The sequence below is a fragment of the Phoenix dactylifera genome, chromosome 13 (assembly GCF_051530095.1).
Source record: "Phoenix dactylifera cultivar Ajwa chromosome 13, Ajwa_hap1_PhDact_Kaust_v1.1, whole genome shotgun sequence".
NCBI classification, from domain to species: Eukaryota; Viridiplantae; Streptophyta; class Magnoliopsida; order Arecales; family Arecaceae; genus Phoenix; species Phoenix dactylifera.
The window spans coordinates 26,967,952-26,986,852 of NC_143202.1; the positions used below are offsets into that span (position 1 = coordinate 26,967,952).

General features: G+C 36.9%; 1 protein-coding gene and 1 pseudogene across 2 annotated transcripts; both read right to left on the bottom strand.

The window, feature by feature from the left end:
• Positions 1-130: 130 nt before the first annotated feature.
• Positions 131-15,158, bottom strand: LOC103703167 (VAMP-like protein YKT61). Of its 2 annotated transcripts, none has more exons than XM_008785924.5 (6): positions 14,799-15,158; positions 9,469-9,566; positions 6,052-6,156; positions 5,221-5,286; positions 940-1,026; positions 131-355 (listed from the first exon to the last, which is right to left on the bottom strand). In XM_008785924.5, the coding sequence occupies exons 1-6, from the start codon at positions 15,010-15,012 to the stop codon at positions 305-307; spliced, it is 621 nt and encodes a 206-aa protein (XP_008784146.3). In that variant the 5' UTR covers positions 15,013-15,158; the 3' UTR covers positions 131-304. The 2 variants fall into 2 exon arrangements, with proteins under 2 accessions (XP_008784146.3, XP_089783178.1); XM_089927052.1 differs by lacking the exon at positions 131-355 and adding an exon at positions 518-673.
• A 1,422-nt stretch (positions 15,159-16,580) lies between these two features.
• On the bottom strand, positions 16,581-17,294 carry LOC113462472 (histone H3.2-like; annotated as a pseudogene).
• Positions 17,295-18,901: the final 1,607 nt, after the last annotated feature.

The window sequence follows — 18,901 nt, forward strand, 5'->3', positions numbered from 1 at the left end:
TTTCATATGCTAGCCAAAAAAATAAAAGACGGCCAGACCGTAAATCTATCAAAAAGTTTTGTAACAAAATACAAATAGAATTCAAGAACTTGGTACGCCTGGAGATGTCTCATTGAATGGAGCTTCCACAAGTCATTAACACTATATTTACCTACTAGAAATAAATTTTTAAAAGAATGTGCAAGGTCATGAATTTTCCACAGGCAGTTCAATGAATAATATTTTTGGAATAGAACCATCGTTTTATCAGGATTTGACTACTGAGAAATAGATCACAATGTTGATCACTCAACTTCACAAGATTTTAAAGTATCGTACAGCACTGGTTGGTTTTCTTGGCCTGCTTGTAGAACATCTGTGGAAGGCAGCAAAAAAGCAACCATAATGTCAAAAAGACAAGCTTTAGAGTATGGTTCTCGTGTGCATAGACTATGTACTTTTGGAATATATTAATGGATTAACGATAATGCATGAATATGAGCGCTGAAAAAAAAAGGTACTCTCTGATCTACAATCTCCAATGTTTCTATTAATTCTATGATGTTGGTCTTCCAATCATCTGCTCTTACAAAGTAAAAAAGCAACAAAGTAATCACATAGCTTCCATAATAATAGTAGCTAAAAATGACTGACTGGCATCTGCTTGTTCCTCAAAACAGCCTCACTGTACACTCTGCAAAGTGTCAAGATTTCTTCTCACAATTAAAGTGTGCATGAGGCCATGTGTAGGCAGACAATTTTGTAAGGATAACATCGATGGCGATCAGAATACCGATAAACAGGCCATCTGCATGGCCCGAAGTTTGAGATAACTCTAAGGTGTGCCATCCAAGAAACAGGGAAGGGATAGAGAATCAAACTACCATTAATTCCTATTTGTGTCTGTATGCGCTTGAATAAAATATTAGTGCAGATGCTAGTGGCCTTGTGAATTCATACCTGGGAGGCAGCACTCAGATCTGAGCTTTTCTCCACTAAGCTATCCAACTTCTCCCCTCGTGCAAGCACGCTATCAATAGTCTTATGCTGCATAAGTTCCAACAAGCATGTGTGAAAACCAATTAACCAGAAGGATAAACATTGTAGTAGTTATATCTCTTTGATATATCAATATCTAAAGTGGATTTTCACAAAAGTATTACACCTCTCCTAGTCATTGAAATAGGGAGTGGACATCAAACGACCAAATCATCCTTCTAGACCCATCGTACGCGTAATTGATGTCATTGAGTTTTCATATCCATAACAGTAAATTGTCCATTTGGTTAATTAGCCACCTCTCTCTCTTTAGAACAACTTAAACAAACAACAAAACAAAAATTCCAACTGTAAAGAAAAGCCTGCATCAAGAAACAAAGCAAAAGGCATAGCTGAAAGTAACACAAGGGTTTAAGCAAAACCAACAAAGATCACCATGGCAATTATATGCAACAAATAGATCGTAGTGCCGACTTTCAAGTATCACAAACTTTAAAAGAGAAGAATCAGAAAAGAATCAGGCACAGAAAACCAATTAGCTAATAAGACTTGGTCATGGGTAATGGCAAAAAGATTTGCTATAATGGCTGTCAAAACTAAAATGAAGCCAGATATATCAAAGAAAGTTCCAGGACATCCAAAAGAGAAAAAGAAATAGTGTGGCTAAACAATAGACACTAATCAAAAACTTGAATTAAAGGGATTAATATGATGGAATCTCTCTCTCTCTCTCTCTCTCTCTCTCTCTCTCTCTCTCTCTCTCTAGGCATTTCCTGCTGCCTGCAAAAGCTTCGTTTATTAAAACATTTCGGAGACTGTCATCAATGTAACGGTTTATGACACCATGCTTGTAAGGTAAGATTAGAAGGGAAGAGCCAAATGCCGTGAAATCAGCACAAAATGTTATGAATTGGGTCCTATTCAGTCTGGGATTTATTAGGAGAGGTCTGGTCTCCCAATCATGACTGCCCATGTATTGTACGACATTCACGATGGAGCAGGCTCCATGCAGCATGACTGTTCCATCCTGGCCATCACGCAATACACAAACAGCCATGATTAGGAGACTGGATTTATCCAGACCAACCCCAAACAAGAGAGGATCCAAGCTCAAAAGTTACACTAGGATTCTCTCTTAAATGCCCAGATGGAATATACTTAATAACCACTCTCTTTTTTTCTCAAAAAAAATCCCTATTTCTCTTCTGCCATCCAGTCAAAATGCGATCTTTATAGATAAATCGTCTTCAGGTCCTTGGTTTGATGGCAATCAAATGACAAATGCAGTCCCTGGCCATGTTTTTTATTTATCTGCTAGTCCCAGGTCTATCATTGTAACCACTTGTGCTTTATTTTATACACACTCGTGCCTAATTTGTACCCAATTAGCCCATTTAATACATACTTGTGCACTTATAATTTTTTGTTATAGAGGACAGGGGCTAGCAAATAAATCCACATCGAAACAAGGGACTGAGAAAATATGGGGTCAACAAGCGCTGATCACTAAATGGCAGTCAGAATAGGAGGCCCAAAGCAATTTCCCCTTTTTAGAAACCTAAAACATTCTCTAGTGACATCCTTGTTCGCTAAAGAAAACCTTAATCCTCACTATATTTCTCCACATACAAGAGGGATAATCTAATGCTTATCTTGCCCCAATAAAAATTGCTACCAAAACCAATATGATCATCAAGTGCAGTTACCACTATCCTACTCTCCTTGCTAACCCATTTTAAACGGGGCATTTATAAAGATTAACCATTGCTGGTGTTATTGGTCACAACAATCGATACCCATGCTGCTTCTGGTTTAGAAATCAGTACTTGCACGAACTTCAACATTGACTACTGAACTAGGTTTTTGTATCCACTTTTGCTGTGAATTATTGATCATCCACTCCTTACACAGTTGCTTAGTCGACTCAATCTTTGGCTTGACCAACTGCAAGACTAATGAATTGATGCACCCGATCATCAACTGATTGACCCAATGTTCTCCTTTTTTTCTTTTTTCTTTTTTTTGGTGGTGAAAGCGGCAAGATGTTCTCCCTTTCACCTTTGCCACTTTGCTGTCTGACTGGAGCTACTCTTGCTTTTTTCATGGTTGTTTATGGAAGGAAATGGCTATAGTTTGACCTCTCTGAGCACAATCATTCGTGATGAAAGGTGCATGCTCAATTGATCCAAGTTGGCTTGGCTTCAAGGCTCACTCTTTAGATGAAGGTGAGCTCCTCTCTGCACTATGACTTCTCAGTGAAACCCTCTCCCTGGCGCCCAATTCTGTTGGTCAAAGCTGCCATTCTTCTAAGAACAGATTTGCATGCACGCATGCAATGAACATAAGAGGTTTCTTTTCATGTGAAGGACCTCCTGCCAACTCTCCCATACAACAGTTACCAACTAGTGGTCATAGTCCACATGAAAGCTTAATATTTAAAACCCAAAAAGTTGACCAACCCAGTCCATTTCCTTTATAAGCACTTCTTGTGTTCCAAACTAATAATAATGGTCAAGGCTCAAATCAATTCAAACACATAGGTAAGCCATACTAAAGTAACTCCTTCAAGGAGATGTTGCAAAGAGTGCTCTGCAGATTGATTGTGAAGTCTCAGATCCCAGAAACTCTTTACAAGGTTCGAACCCAAGATAGATTAATTGTGAAAGGATCAGAAATATTTTTACCAGATATGTGCCCAAGCTATGAATGACAAGCTTCTAAAAGCATCATGTACAAATGAGCAAGAAAAAGAAACTGGATCACTTGGGAGGGCCTGATTTATGCAACTTGGCCTTCTGAGTTTTACCATCCCTATATCTCATCCTTAAATCATCAACAGTAATAAACTAAAATCATTGACAGTAACTACATCCCTTTTCCAAATTTCTTTGCAGATCATGCCAACAATTCATTCACAACCTTGATGAAGCATTGATCCACCAACATAGCATTGCCTGAAATCCATCTACCTTGATGATAGACTTTGTAACATTTATATGACTAGATTTTAAATGTCATGTTAGGTCTGGCATTTTATTTAATTTAGATTTGTTATCTTCATATTATATTACAAAACACAGAATTTTTAAAGGATGTATCTTGAGATAGAACTCCCATAAACTCCTGTCCAAAGCTTAGAGAAGCAGGGTGGAGATGTAATTTGAACTTCTGAGTATTACTACTCCCTATATATCATCCTTAAATCATCAATTGTAACGAACTAAAATCATCGATAGTAACTGCATCTCTTTTCCAAATTTAATTGCAGATCATCTCGATAGTAACTGGTCGACTCTATGTTATCTGCAAATGGAAACGTAAATTAACATTTTTAGTCAGTATAGCTTCTAGCTATTTTTTTTCTTCCTCATAGAGGGGGAAAACATATTGGTTGAAGGATTTGGGGACTGGACATAGAGCTGAGTCATAACAAGTGACCCATGACATGGCTGTTTAAAAGATTTTCTTTAGTTAGCAAGCTATATAGCAAATTACTGCCTAAAAATCCCAACTTGCAATCTGCTCCTCCATTATAAAAGTCTTTCAATCTACTTTGTTTGTGGCCATTCCTGATTCTTAAAACCGAGTATTTTTCTCTGCTTAAAGCAAAAGAACATCTGTATTTGTATGTATGTGCGCGTGTGCATGTGCTCCTGCGTGTCATTGTGACGGTGCATTATTTTTTGATCAAATAAAGACAATTTACTAGGTATTGTTTTCTTTGAAGAAAACCATCCTACCATATTTTCATACGAGCATGATACATCCATGAAGTTATTTTCTAGAATAGTGCTTTCTTCTATAATCACTTCAGCATTTATCACGCCCCTAGGTAATTATGATGACATCAACTTCCTTGGAATCTTTTCATACAAATAGCTCCCCACTCATGCAGATTCTAGAAGTATCCTTTTTAACAGCATCAGTGACTTTTCTAGGGAACAAGAAAAAACACGAACTATGTACAAACTATATTTTATATGGCCACTCTCATAAATTAAATATAAGCTTGTGATTAATTTATGAACATACAATAACAAATTATAATATTCTGGCTAGAATTGTTTATTCTCTGTTTGTTTCATCATTCACATACTTCAGGACATAAGAGCAGTGGAGCAGTCATGTCTTACTTTCTTCATCACATGGATAGTCAGTAAGATAGTGGCTGCTTTATTTTCCCCTTGAAAAGTAAAAGTACATAGCATGATATGATCCATGTAGTTCATAATTAATACTTACAAGGATAATTTTGGTTTCATCCAAGTCCCTCTGAATTTTCAGCAACTTGTCGGCCTCCGCAGGGTCCTAAGGCAAACATAATGTGCATGCAGTAAAAACAGTTAAATACAATTTATTCAATTTATTATAAATAAAAAAATGAAGCACAATATTTTGGACTCCAACAAGAAATAACTAACATCTATTAAAACCTTCAATTTTATAATGTGAAGAAACAAATCTTTCAGAACATAATGTAAAAGAGTCATATTTTCTGTATGTATGTATGTATGCATGATAGAAATGATAAAAATAAAAGACAAAGTTCTGTATAAGCCAATACATAATGTGATAGGGCCACTAGTTTTGGTAAAGTTTTCACAATCTACAGAAAAATGTGGAGGAAATTCAGAGGAATGGGTCCCAACACTAGAGTAACATTTTTTTAAAAAAGATATTTTTTATAAGGAGTTTTTATGAATTCTGAAATGGATGGCAAAGAAAATTCAGTTTTAGCTAAAATCAAAAAGTTGGAAGGGGGCCATCGTTTTGGTAGCAAATAAAAGTTTTCATAATTTCCAGAAATATGTAAAGAGGAAACTCAGAGATATAGGTATCAAGTCCCATCCGACATAAAATATAAAAACAATGCTTTCTTTTATAGAAAGTTTTATGAACTATGACACTGAATAAGCATATGATGTAACTTTAACAAGACCCTATTCTCCAGCATCAAGGTATTTGGGAGTTAAAATAAGGAGCCGATAGAACTCCTTGCAGAAAGGGCATAGAATTTAAACCAATCTATAATTGACTACCTGTATCTAAAAATATCAAAGAAATGACACAAACCTGAAATTTTGTTAATGCTTCATTTAAGTATGGCCATGGTTGAGTGGCATCTATCTGTGCTGATCTCCATGAATCCCCAAAAGTCTTATGATATTCATCTAGTACCTAAGTAGCATTTCCATGAATATAAGCTTCGCAAACTTGAATTTATTTTCAAAGACAGAATATTGCAAACACAATCATCCTAATCAAATCTATATGTGGCATGCAGCTACCATATCATGATAAGCAACCAAGCTAATCATTAGTTTATGTTTGTGCTCTCATAACTGAAAGGTTGGAAGGGAGCCCCAAGAGTCAATTATAAGCAATGATATATTTATTATAAGTTCAAGTAGCTGCAAGCAACAATTGATATTTGGAAGAGCCCTTCTGCGATAAAGAGCACAGAAGCACATAAGCACCTATGCTGGCAGGTGTTTATGCAATGAACAAATCATACCAAGAACTATCATTTTTCTTTCTTCTAACTTCGGTTTGTCAAAAAAATTAACAAAAAAAAAATTCGCTACAAAAGGTCATTACTCGGTTATGATTCCGGCAATTCAGGGTCCTAGCAAGGGCAAACTCAAGCCATTGCTCGTCAACCCAAACCTTTTACCATCGCACCAATCAATGGCCCCTAATAAATTTTTCGCTACCAATAGCAAAATTTGCAACCCAATAATCCTTCAAGACATCTTGCAAAGCTTATATTGCTTTGGTGTCAATCATGTAAAAACTTAAGGACCATCTCTCTCGATCTCTCTCTATCTGTGTGTGCGTGTATGTGCATGTCTGTCAGAGGGCAGTTCAAAAGGCTGAAATCAGGAATACTACTTTCAAATACAAGATGAGAAACAAATTGTCATCAAAACTTTACTGCACATGACTTCTACTTTCAAGCTACACTGAGTTGGGCCAAATAAGTTCTGATTTCTACAGTTTCAACAGTTTTCTTCAACTATAAACTCTCAGTCAAAAAATAATAAAGAGTGACAAAAAACAGAGATAAAAAAATAAAACAAGTTAGAATTGTGCCATTTTAGAGTACATTGCATTCTTTGGAAGTTGGAAATTTTGGGTATACAGTTTCAGCATTGTGATACTTTTTCAAAAAATCATTAAAGTATAATAAAAAATGTGCCATTCTAATGCTTTCTGAAGATTCAATTTATTACCCATGAGGAAGCCTAAAAGGGGGGAAATCAAAAAGTAACCTCAAGACGAACCCTTTACCATATCGATAAGAATCTAGAGAATGTGAATCAGTAAACATATTAACCTGAACTGTCCTTTTCAATTCTCACTAAGGGACCTCCTACAAAGTTCCAACTTCCAAACATATCAAGAGCAAGCCGCAGTGAACTTTCGGCAACCTTCGGCATCAAATATGTTTTGTTAAACATTGTCAAATAACAACCAACAGACAGCAGTATCTGAAAGCCTATGCATGAAAAGTTTACATATTCAGCCAAATTAGCCCTCCAATTTTCCCTATCATGACTAACATCTTCAGGCTGCCATTGAAGCATTGTCTAGATTTAATGTTTGTTAAGAAAAATTTAGGTGTGGTGCAGAGAGCATATAATGGGCTTGAGGCGCCCAAAAAAATCAGAAAAACAAAAAGGAAAACTATCCATGGAGGTGACTATCTGGGAGAACAAAATTTAAGCACTTGCTCTTAGGTGCAACAAATTATGTTTAAAAAGTTAGTAGAGTGAAAAAGCAACACCACTGGAATTATGTCTATCTCTTACCAAGAACGGTAAGAGGCAGAAGCAAGGGTAAATAGAGAGAAAATTACAGTAACATATAATCAATTGTAGTTTCTTATCTTATATGAAAATGGATAGACTTACTAAAAAAGGAGCATAGCTGTACAAGCTTACAACCTAAAAAGAAGGTGATGGGAAATTGTTATAAAATTAGTGTTAACCAAATCTTTAAAGCATGCCTGACTATTTTGTAGTGTTGTATATTCCAGTAGCTGGTAAAAATGGAAAAATCAAGGTTGAAGATATCAAATCCAACTATTAAGATATAGGTTAAGAGTGTGTTTCTAGGAAGGCCTATCAAGGAAAAGAATTTGAAGAAGTGACTGAAGAAATGAGCAATGCACAAGTTTCAGACAAAATACTATTATGTTTTAAATATCAAACGAGTTTGCCCACTAGGAGTCCACTTCAATATAATATTCTCTAATGCAGTCTATTAGGTGCAGAGGTGCAGAGGTAGCTTGCGAAAAAATTCTCCTATTCCTGATTGAAGGTGTGTTAACTGCTGAAATTTCAAGAAGCATAGTTAAGTGGACTAAAACAAAATACGTGCCTAAAAGATCAGCATACATATTAACCAAATCAACAGAATAATCAAATGGACTCACATTCACTAATATGGAAGTAATCATAGACTGACATCTTGTTCTGATTGCTAAGAACTTAACGGATAAACAAATGCACAGCGTTTCTTAATTGAAATTTTAACACTCATCAGATAAAATTCTTCCTCCTTTCCTCCTTTCACCCAAAATGTGCACATGTAACTTCATTCTTCATTCACTTTGCACATAGATAAATTCGGACTGCATAGATGATCGGTATTCTTTCCTTAATAACTTTCACCAAAAGTTCTCCATCCTCCTCCCTCTCCCCTAAATTTTTCACTCTCATATACTTAGCATATAAGAGGGTTGATGTCAAGCTAACAACCAGTTGAAAATTTTGCTCAATCCTTCCATGGAGCCTTGTCAACTGTGAGTTGCACTCATCTGTGGACACCAAATTTGTTAAAAAGAGGCTTGCATAATGATAATGATGATAAATTAACCACTATAAATCCTTTTTTAACTGTCCTGAAATATCTCATAACAATACATTCATTAATTTTCAAGAAGATATCTTGTCTTTATTGAATGGCAAAGAATATGCTGTGAGCTCTAATCTTTAACACCAAGATGCCAGTTCCACGACTGTGGTCAAGGAAGCCTACTATGGCCACTCCTCAGTTGAGAAGAACTGACCTATTTCTTTTACTATTATGTATCCTCTAAAGTTTAAAATGTCTACCATGATCAACAAAGTGTGACATATCGGGCCCAGATCACTGGGAATAAAAATTTTGTTAAGAGTGTTTTCCACACAGAAAACTGCAATTTGAGTATAGTGGATCAAACTGAAATAAAGAATCACAAATCATGAAAACTAACATAAAACTAATAGAACTAAAGACTACAAAAGGGAACTGAAAAGAAGCAGAGTCATGCCAGTGAATACTAAAATTTCAACATAATCCAAAAACAATTTTGCTACTAAAATTTTACCAGTTCCAGATAATCAACATTATTTGAGAAGCAATCTACTGCAAAGCTAAAATTTTCATCATTTCCAGCTAACGAAACAGATATAAATATAGTTAGCAAGAGCCTAAGGCATTTACCATGTTCAGGAGAGAAAATGCACTTCGCACAGGATAATGATCATCCATAAATGCCAACGCACAGAGGCCATTTCTGTTGTAAGAATGTACCTTATATTCTACAAGACAAGTCAAACAAAATGGATTTTAAAATAATCCCTTGACTGCGGTTAGCAACTTAATCCCAAATATTGATGATGATGATGATGATGAAGAAGAAGAAGAAGATACAAGTCTACTGATGTCAAGCCCCACTAAATATGCCATAAAGCTTAAATTACAGAAATTATATGCTATTCTCAGCTACTTGAAAACTCAACCACTACGAAAAGACAAAATCATTGGAAAAAACAATATTATTCACCTTTTTTTAGAGTCAGTGGTAAATAAGAATTCTTAAGTACTCATAACAAAACTTAGAGAAACAGAAAAAGATTAAAACTTTTTAGAAATTTCAAAATTATTTTCTACAGATTTTTATTATTCACAATATTATATATTACTTTTTACACTAGTTTAACAGTACACATGCTGACTCACTGACCTCCAGCTCAAAATAGTTTTCTCATTAAATAAAATCAACAATCAAATTTCTTGTTATTTGACTTCATAAAATTTTCCACAATAAAGACCTCTAAGATAGGAACAGATAGGCGGCCTATATGAATATTCACATCAGAATACTTGATCGATGTCAGCTCCTTTAATTTTCAAGTAACATTCTCAAATATTTCATTAAAATCAGTATAAAATAATGGAAAATATTTATAGTTCTACAATGAAATGTGTTAAAAATCTCTCTTAGACCAAATTAGGTTTTTAACAAATTTAACATGACCTGGTCTGGACAAGCACAAACCTAAGATATAAGTTATGAAACCCTACTTTTTCAGCTTCATTAATGTATTTCACCTCACCTAGTGACTTCTCAAGCCCGGATTCCCTCAGTGTCTTCTCTTTTTTATTTTTATATTAACAACCTGTTTATAAATATACACTCATCTTCATTTCAAACAAACAAGAAAAGAAAGAAAAAATTACATCAGACTAAATGGAGGTGTCTTTATCAAATCAACTTCAAAGTTCAAACAGCATTGATTTCTGGGACCACGTCCATTGATCAGACGCACTCTTCTCTTGAACGAACCATAAGCACAAATGTGAAATACTAGTTCTTATAATTGCAAAGGCTAACTTTGGCATTGCTGCAGGCATTTCTAAATCCTTTCTTAGAACTTCTATTGGTGTTTATTTAGGTTTTCCCTTCCTCTTTCTAGACACTTAGACATAGATCAAAGCACCTCTTCTCACCAATTCTCCCCAAATATTCAGTGCACGGGCCATGATATCTCAATATTTTCTTTATTAATCTGCCCTCAATCATTCTACCCCCCACACCTCCATGATACTTGTTCCTCACTCAATCCTTCCTAGCTTACAACAAAGCCATCTCAACATCCTCATTTGCTATGTCTATCTTGTTTGCTGCTGCTAATTATTATGCATAACTGCCAACATTCTAAATATACAAATTGCAAGCTTAATTGCAATTCTACAAATCCTTTTAAGTTGCCAAGGAAAACTCTCTGAGTTTACAAGATAAGTCTTCATCTATGCCTCCATTCTTTTGCATGATAGATTCGGAAACAACAGAACCAGTTATATGATGGTATCTCTTGACCATCAATTTCAGCTAGAGCTTAATTTTCATTTCCAATTCGTTTAGGATTGCATTCCACATATTTTATTTCATTGAACTAAATTTTGAACCTTTATCTTAGAAGGTTTTTCTTCCATAAATTCACTTTTGCATTTAACCATTGCCTCATCAATCGAGACTATAATATTTACGAAAAACATGAATGAAAGCATGTTTTCTCGAACATTATCAATATTTCATCCCTGAAAAGTTTAAAGACAGTTTTGATCCCCGGTGTAGACCTATTTGAATTGGAAAGCACTTCCTTCCCCATAATAATTGATGCTTGTCACTAACTTAAAACATATCTCATCATGCATACATTTTCGTCTTATCACCTAGCTATTACCTTTTATTAGGATTTCAAATTTCAGCTTCTTTTCTAGACTATCTATCAACCTAATGTTGCCCCTCCACCATTTTCACACTTCAAAGAAACACTTCAAATTTTAGGGTAATTCCTCCTTTTCAAAATCCAGAAAATTATATCCAATAGCATTTTATTAAAATAACTATTTAAATTATATACTGTTTAAATTTCTCCCCTTGAGACTGTGGGAGTTGTAAATTGAAGAAAAGCCATGGTGCCCTAGACCACTCTAACCACTTTGGGTATATCTAAATAGGGCCCAGGAGCAAAATCCACCACATCACACATCAAAATTTCCGAAAGCCACAACTTTTCTTACGACGTCCAAGTGAAGTACCATTTTTTTGATATTGGGTAACTTTTCAAGATCTACAACACCACGTGATCCCTAAAGAGTTCGACGCATGTAGTGATTGGGGGCATATGATGACATTTGGGCTTTGAAACAAGGCAGTCAAAGTAAAAGTTTCCATTTGGCGGTAATTTATAAATCTCCAAATAATAAGATGAAACGTTGAAGACAAAGTTAATGCAGAAGTCATGATATAGGTCCAGCAGTATGTTAATAATTACTTCCAATAGTCAAAGCAATTTTGGAAAAATTATAAATCCTTTCAACTAGAAGAAAAATCCAACCAAGATTTTGGAACAACATACATCTCTAGTATAAGTAGAGGAATTATAATCCGTTCAATTATTCAATTAATAAAAGAAAATAGGATCCAGAACTCTACCTTCACAATTTTCTTATTTTTTCTTATTCTTCTAAGAAATCTACATTAAGCAGGTTAAACAAAAAATCTTTTTTTTCTTCTCAATCGGATCAAAATGATATTAGTATTTCGGTCCTTTAATCAATAAATGCCTAGTTTATGGTCTAAAGTCTAAACTCATCAGAAATACAAGCAGATGGGAGAACAATTGCCGGTGCTCAAAGTACGTTGAAGGATAAAAGTGAGGATGCTTGTTGCTTCTACCTTTGCAAATAATAATATGAATGGATGCCTCACTCAACTAAAGAAAAAAGATTGCCTAACACACTGAACTCATATCTCAGCGAGCACCTTCAATTCATGCACCAACAATTGCTGTCATGAAGCTATCTTTATACAAAGACGAAAATTAAATGTCAAGCAAGAGGATAGGCAACCTCTAAGACTCAAAGTCACCCTCCTCTTTGGCCTTTCGAAGTCGAAACTCAAATCGAGATTTTTTTTATGATAGAGCTATCGACACAGAGAAGCTGAACAACTCGTTACACCAGTTAAAGGCATTTCACTATCTATAGAAATGCTAGTGCCTAGAAGGTAATTTTTGCATCACTTGAATATTTCTAGCCATGCCTTCACCTAGTGGTTTTCCTACAAGAGAAATAATAATATTCCTAAAATGACATGAAGAAAATTCAAGAATTTGATTAAGAAACAGTTTTACTCAATCGACCATGAGCAAGATCAACGGATTAAATGATAGTACCTACAATAGAGAAATAAGATCAATCTATCCAAGATTACACCATCAAGTGTTGTAAATAAGCTCTCTCTCTAGAGATCTCTATTGATTATCATGTAGTTTTACGAAGTACATTGCATGTCTCCATAAGAACATCCGAAAGGAGCTGAAGCTCTTCAAAGTTGAAGAAATCAATGAAACTAGCAACAAAAGCTATGAGGATCAAGAATCAAACTAGCAACAAAAGCTATGAGGATCAAGAAGAAGAATAAACCGAGGAAAGGAAGGAAGGGTGACAAGACAAAAAAATCAAGATAAAAGTTGTGAAAGCTGAGCCAAAAAGGGAGCAAATCAAGAAGCAAGCCAGTACAACTTGGAAAAATTACTAGAATCATTGTATGACTAGTAGGCACATGATGGAGAAGCGTTGCAAGCTTCATGCTGAGCTATAGCTTAAACAATTTCGAGACCTATGAAAATAAATCTACCCTTTAAGGGTTTTATGAACAAAGTGATCATGAGAATTTGACGATGTTCAGATCTCAAAACAGTCTGATCAAAATAAAAGTTTCCTTTTTAAGAAGAATTTTGACGAGCCATAACTCACAATTTAAGAAGAACCACAGGAAGCAACTGAATATGAAATTAATGCAGAAGTCAAGATCTAGCACTTTTATTTTCATGATTATTTTCATTAGCTATGGCTATGTTGAAAATGTTGTAACCTCTTTCAACTAGAAAAGGAATCCAAGCTAGATTCTATAAGGGCAGACCTTACTAATATAGATAGAGCGATTAAATCCATTTTATAATCAATTAATGAAAGAAAAAGAGGACCTAAAACCTGCTTTGACAATTCTTTTATTTTTCCTTATTCGTTTAAGACATTTGAATTGAGCAAGTTGAAAGAAATCCTTTTCTTCTCTCCGACCGGATCAAATAAAGTAAAATCCAAGGAGGCTCCAATAAAGGCAGGTATTTTAATGTATGTATGAAAGATGTAGGATGCTAACATGGATAGAGATGGCAACAAAAGATATGAGAAAGTTTAATTGGTGAATCTCCCATTGCTTAATAACAATTGCAGGCCCAAACACATCCAAAACCCAATCAAAATAACAAATCTATGACCTAAAAATATCACAATCTTGTTATCAAAAATTTCTCTCACAATTCCAACTTAACAGTCATATGTTCCTTGATGCCACTAAATTTTTATCACTGACGGAGATATATGCCTCAAGGAAACTCCTTAACAAGAGTTAAGGTCAGGGCATACAACTGACCCTCACTACATGCCTACTGCCACAAGCAAAGTACCTAGTTTGCATTGTTCCCACATAATACATACCTTTAATGGTACCGATATTTAGGTATGCATGTTCCCATATATCTATGTAAAACGCCATTCTTGCTGTCCCTCATTCACGTCTTCCTAAGTCACACGCACCACTAGAAACACGAGAAGCTCCTCCAACCTCACTTTGCTTTTCAGTGAATAATTGCACTGATCAGACACGGCAACTTGATGAAGCACATCTCATGCTGTACCTTGCACCCAATCAATGCAGAGAAGGGTAAACAAGGGGTGAATACGCGTTCGGAGTTTGTACATATTTCAAGATTCAGCTATACATCAATAGGAAACCCTGAATCAGCGGATTCAACTCAAAATAATCAAAATCCTCAGCAGGACATCCCAAGATTCAGACACAAACAAACTCCAGCAGCAATTCGAATCCAATATAAGAACAGAACGACACGCGCTCTAGATAATAACTAACAAGAACGGAACCATAATATATGGGGAGAGAGATCTAGAGAGGAAACCTTCATGCTGGACGGACTGGCGCTGCCCGGGAGGCGTCCTCCTGGCGACGGTGCGGCCGACGAAGATGATGAACTCCTTGGCGGCGGTCCGCTGGAAGTAACCGAAGTGGCTCACATCGGAGGCGTTGGCCAGCACCACCGGATCCACCGTCCCGGAGGAGGAGTCGCCGCCGGCGCCGGCGCATCGGAGGACGAGGAGGGCGGTGATCTTCATCGGCGTCGACGGATCGGCGGCGCCCGCTAAAAAAACCCTAGAAGCGGAAGGGGAGAGTAGGCGATGATCTTCTCTCCGTTCTCGACGGAGCGGGGCGAAAAACACAGAAGGAAAGAAGAGCAGTTAATGAGAAAGAAACGAAGAAGACGGAGACATACGTAGATATATACACTTATATTTGTATGTATGCTTGCAAGATGCGCGGTGTTTCCTGATTCCGTTGGCTGTCGTTGGGGGTATTTTGGGGAATTGGTGTCATTAAAGCGGCGAACTGTGATCATCGAACCGGTTTTTCATCCGGTCGGGTACAATTTGGCGACGGACGTGGACCCGGCTCGGATCGACTGTTTTGAGAACGGCGTTATGACCTTAAAGGGCCTGAAGAAACATCCATGGCCGGAGGGAGATTCATTGGAGATTATTAAGCAGATTTTACAGGGTGACTCGGTGAGACATGAGAGGCAGGCCAACCGCTTCTAGTCGACATTCAGGGGCTATTGGGAAAGTTTGATGCCTTCCAAATTATACATGTCTACCAGAAAGCTAATAGAGCTGCGGATTGAGTCGTCTTTTTTGCTGCTTATCACTTCGATGAGATTTTCTGAACCCGCCATGTATCTATTCCTTCACCTCTAGGATGTATCACCCTCATGACAGTGCTCATATGAAATTAGTATGAGCTGCCGATGTAAATAAAAAAAACTAATAATTACTTTTTTGCTGCAAAAGGTTATTTACATAGGAGATATTTTTTTTCAAAGTACCAGTCTTTCTTTTTGGTGATAAATCACTCATTAAACTATATATTGTGTTCATGATCTTAACCGGAAGAACATCATTGCTCATAATTATTGGATAATTTGATAATGCTATTCAAAGGTGGGGACACAGCAAAGGTGAATGGATGAGAAACGGGCAAATGTTACTCAACTACTCATGCGCAAGTTCCCGTATGCTATGGAGCCCATGCACAAATAGACGGAGGAGTTTTAACGTGCACATAAGACAAACACAAAGAGGAGTATATAAGAAATACGCAGATGTCGATTAAATTTGGAGACCGAATATCCACATCGGGATGCTTTTGATGGAAGCGCTACTGGTCCGCTGGTATCGAGGTGGCGCTGGGATGACGTACTCACACGTAGGTGAGGAATTCAGTGAAAGAAACTCATGAGTCGGAGAGGGTATGCGGAAACTTGCGGTCTGCATCGAATATTTTTTGGTAAAATAGGGATCCAATGGGGGCTGCTATGGGTGAGGTTTTCTCTCTCCCCTTCTATTTTTTTCAAAAAAAAAGAAAAAAAAAAGAAGAAGAAAAGAAGGAGGAGTATATCATTTCACATTAAAAGCAGTTGGTATTATTTGTTATTTAGAACTTCGGGCTGTACTAATTTCATACCTACAAGAAGTACTTGATCGCGAAAAGTAATTTTGGATGGAAATACTTCCCTAGCACAAAAAACACATATAAAATGTCCCACAAAGCAAACCAAGCCACCACATCATGATTTCCCTCCACAAGGTGAGAAAGAAGAGGAGAAAAGGGGTAAAAAACACGGAGGAAAAGTAGGCAACAAGCTATTATAAGATTGTCCTGTCGGTCCCATTGCTGAAAAAGTCAATTGAGAAACTACCACCACGAAACACAATGGCGGGATCTGAAAACCTTAAAATTTCAAGAAAAATTCAAAGCAGATACAAGGCTTGAAGGGAAACATCCATTGCTCTAAGATGGAACGAGATCATGCCCTCTCGCCACGGATCCGACGGGCGAGCTAAATGTCCATGGGCATGATGGTAATACGCTTGGTGTGGATGGCACAAAGGTTGGTATCCTCAAAGAGACCGACGAGATATGCGCGGGCGGCCTCCTGGAGGGCGGCAACAGCGGAGCTATGAAGTGGAGGTCAGTTTTGAAGTCCTGGGCTATCTCACGGATGAGGCGCTATAGAGGAGCTTGCGGATGAGGAGCTCCGTGCTCTTCTAGTACTTGCGGATCTCCCGCAGTGCCACCGTGCCAAGGCGAAAGCAGTGGGGATTCTTCACACCGCCGGTGGTCGAGGCCGACTTCCGGGCCGCCTTCATCGCCAGCTGCTTGCGGGGGCCTTGACGCCGGTGGACTTCCAAGCCGTCTGCTTGGTTGTTGCCATCTCAAACAATGAAAGCTACGATCAAACAATCAAAGCTACGATCAGAATTTCAAATTACAGGGTTGGAGCTTAGGGCTTCGAGAAGGGATGCAAATTTTTAATCAGTTTTTATGTTGTCAAATGTAGGATACTAGGATTATGTTTTAATGTTCTCGGCGTGTGTTCCCAGCTTCGTGTCCTGTTGCTGCATCCTCCGTGTCTACTCGTCTTGCTGCATGTTATTTCACAATGACAATAGCACGTATGGCATTGTGATGGCTGGTGTAATATAGGAATAGCATGTTGCGTCTTGCGTTTGGCCGCGCAATGGCTTAAGAATACTGTGGCGATACTAGTGAGAAGCTAAAAGATTGATTAATATAGGAAACTCCACATCGCTAGTATCTTAAAATCAACACTGTCGATCTTCTTTTATTTACTTTCGAAAGTCGGTTGGAATACCAAAATAGTAGGGAAAACGTTGAACTTTCTAACTATTTAGATAATAGAAAGCTAAAATAACACAAAAGAATTCCAAATTTAACTAGATTTTTTCTCTTTCAAGAAAACATTTTTCCTCCTTTTTTTTTCTCCCACTCCATAGTTTTCGACCAATCAAACATACAATAAGCCAATTCCTCTCTAGCTATGGAGGTCTATGTTGTTCCAAAAAACGCTTCTTCTGCACAAATCCTGCTGACTCAAAAGATTGATTATAAGAAGTGATCATTTCACCTAGTTCAGCCACAAAATCAGCAATTGGCTAATTTGGTAAAATTCTTGTTTTGAACGAAAGAACTTAGAGCTCGATGTCTACTTTTATCTAATAAAGAGAGGTGGAGCTTCAACCTTGAAGCATGTTCATCAAAAAGCATAATAGACCAGATCCGAGAGGCAACCATTTAGTGGAGTGAGGATCCTGACAAGAGTTGGAACAATTGCCTATTTTTTGATATATTGAGGGCTTGCATAAGATGAAAAATGCAATGCAGACCGGTTGACCCCTTTTCTTTATGAAGAAAAAATTGATGACTGGCCATCTTTTGGCATCCCAGAACCTTTTTTACGAGTTGTTTCAAATTTGAATCCAGTACGGAGTTGCCGAGAAAGCATGTAGAAACTAAAAAAGCCACAGTCCCAACTTTCCTGCACACATGATGGAGTGGTGTCGAAACAGCCTGAATGTAGCAGAAGATTATGGAATCAGGTGTTACAGCATAACAGACATAATATCTCATTTTGATAGAGGAATCCACCTTCAGAATACATCATTCTCTGAAACATGGTTGAGATTTACATCCATTACTGGGACTCGATGCAATACACAGCAGACCATGGGACTCGTATTCAGAACTTTAGATGCTCATGCTAGGCTCAGTTTTTTTTTTATTTTTTATTTTTATTTTTATGATGATGAAGAAGGAGGCAAAGCTATCCGGCCTTTATTAGAAAAATAGAATTTACAAAAACTTTTTATAAAAAATTTGCAAGAAAAAATATAAAAAAATAATAAAAAAATTTTACAAAAGGAAGTGAAACATATTAAACCATTCAACAAGCTTAACAATTTCATACAGGCTAAATTCACTTTCCTACAGATTACAGTGTAAAGTCATGCAAGTGAGGGCGCAGTTCCCACAGGCAGGAAATGCAAGATGCTCATCAGCCACAGATTCAACATTTGACAGTGCGAGTCAAGAAAGTGAGCGGAACCTTTCCTAAAGGTAATCACTCACTATAATCAAGCTATATTTTGT

Coding starts and splice junctions, on each gene's coding strand:
- LOC103703167 (XM_008785924.5), bottom strand. CDS start 15,012: ATGAAGATCACCGCCCTCCTCGTCCTCCGATGCGCCGGCGCCGGCGGC. Junction 9,567..14,798: donor CCAGTCCGTCCAGCATGAAG/GTTTCCTCTCTA, acceptor CTTGTCTTGTAG/AATATAAGGTACATTCTTAC. Junction 6,157..9,468: donor CATTTTCTCTCCTGAACATG/GTAAATGCCTTA, acceptor AATGCTACTTAG/GTACTAGATGAATATCATAA.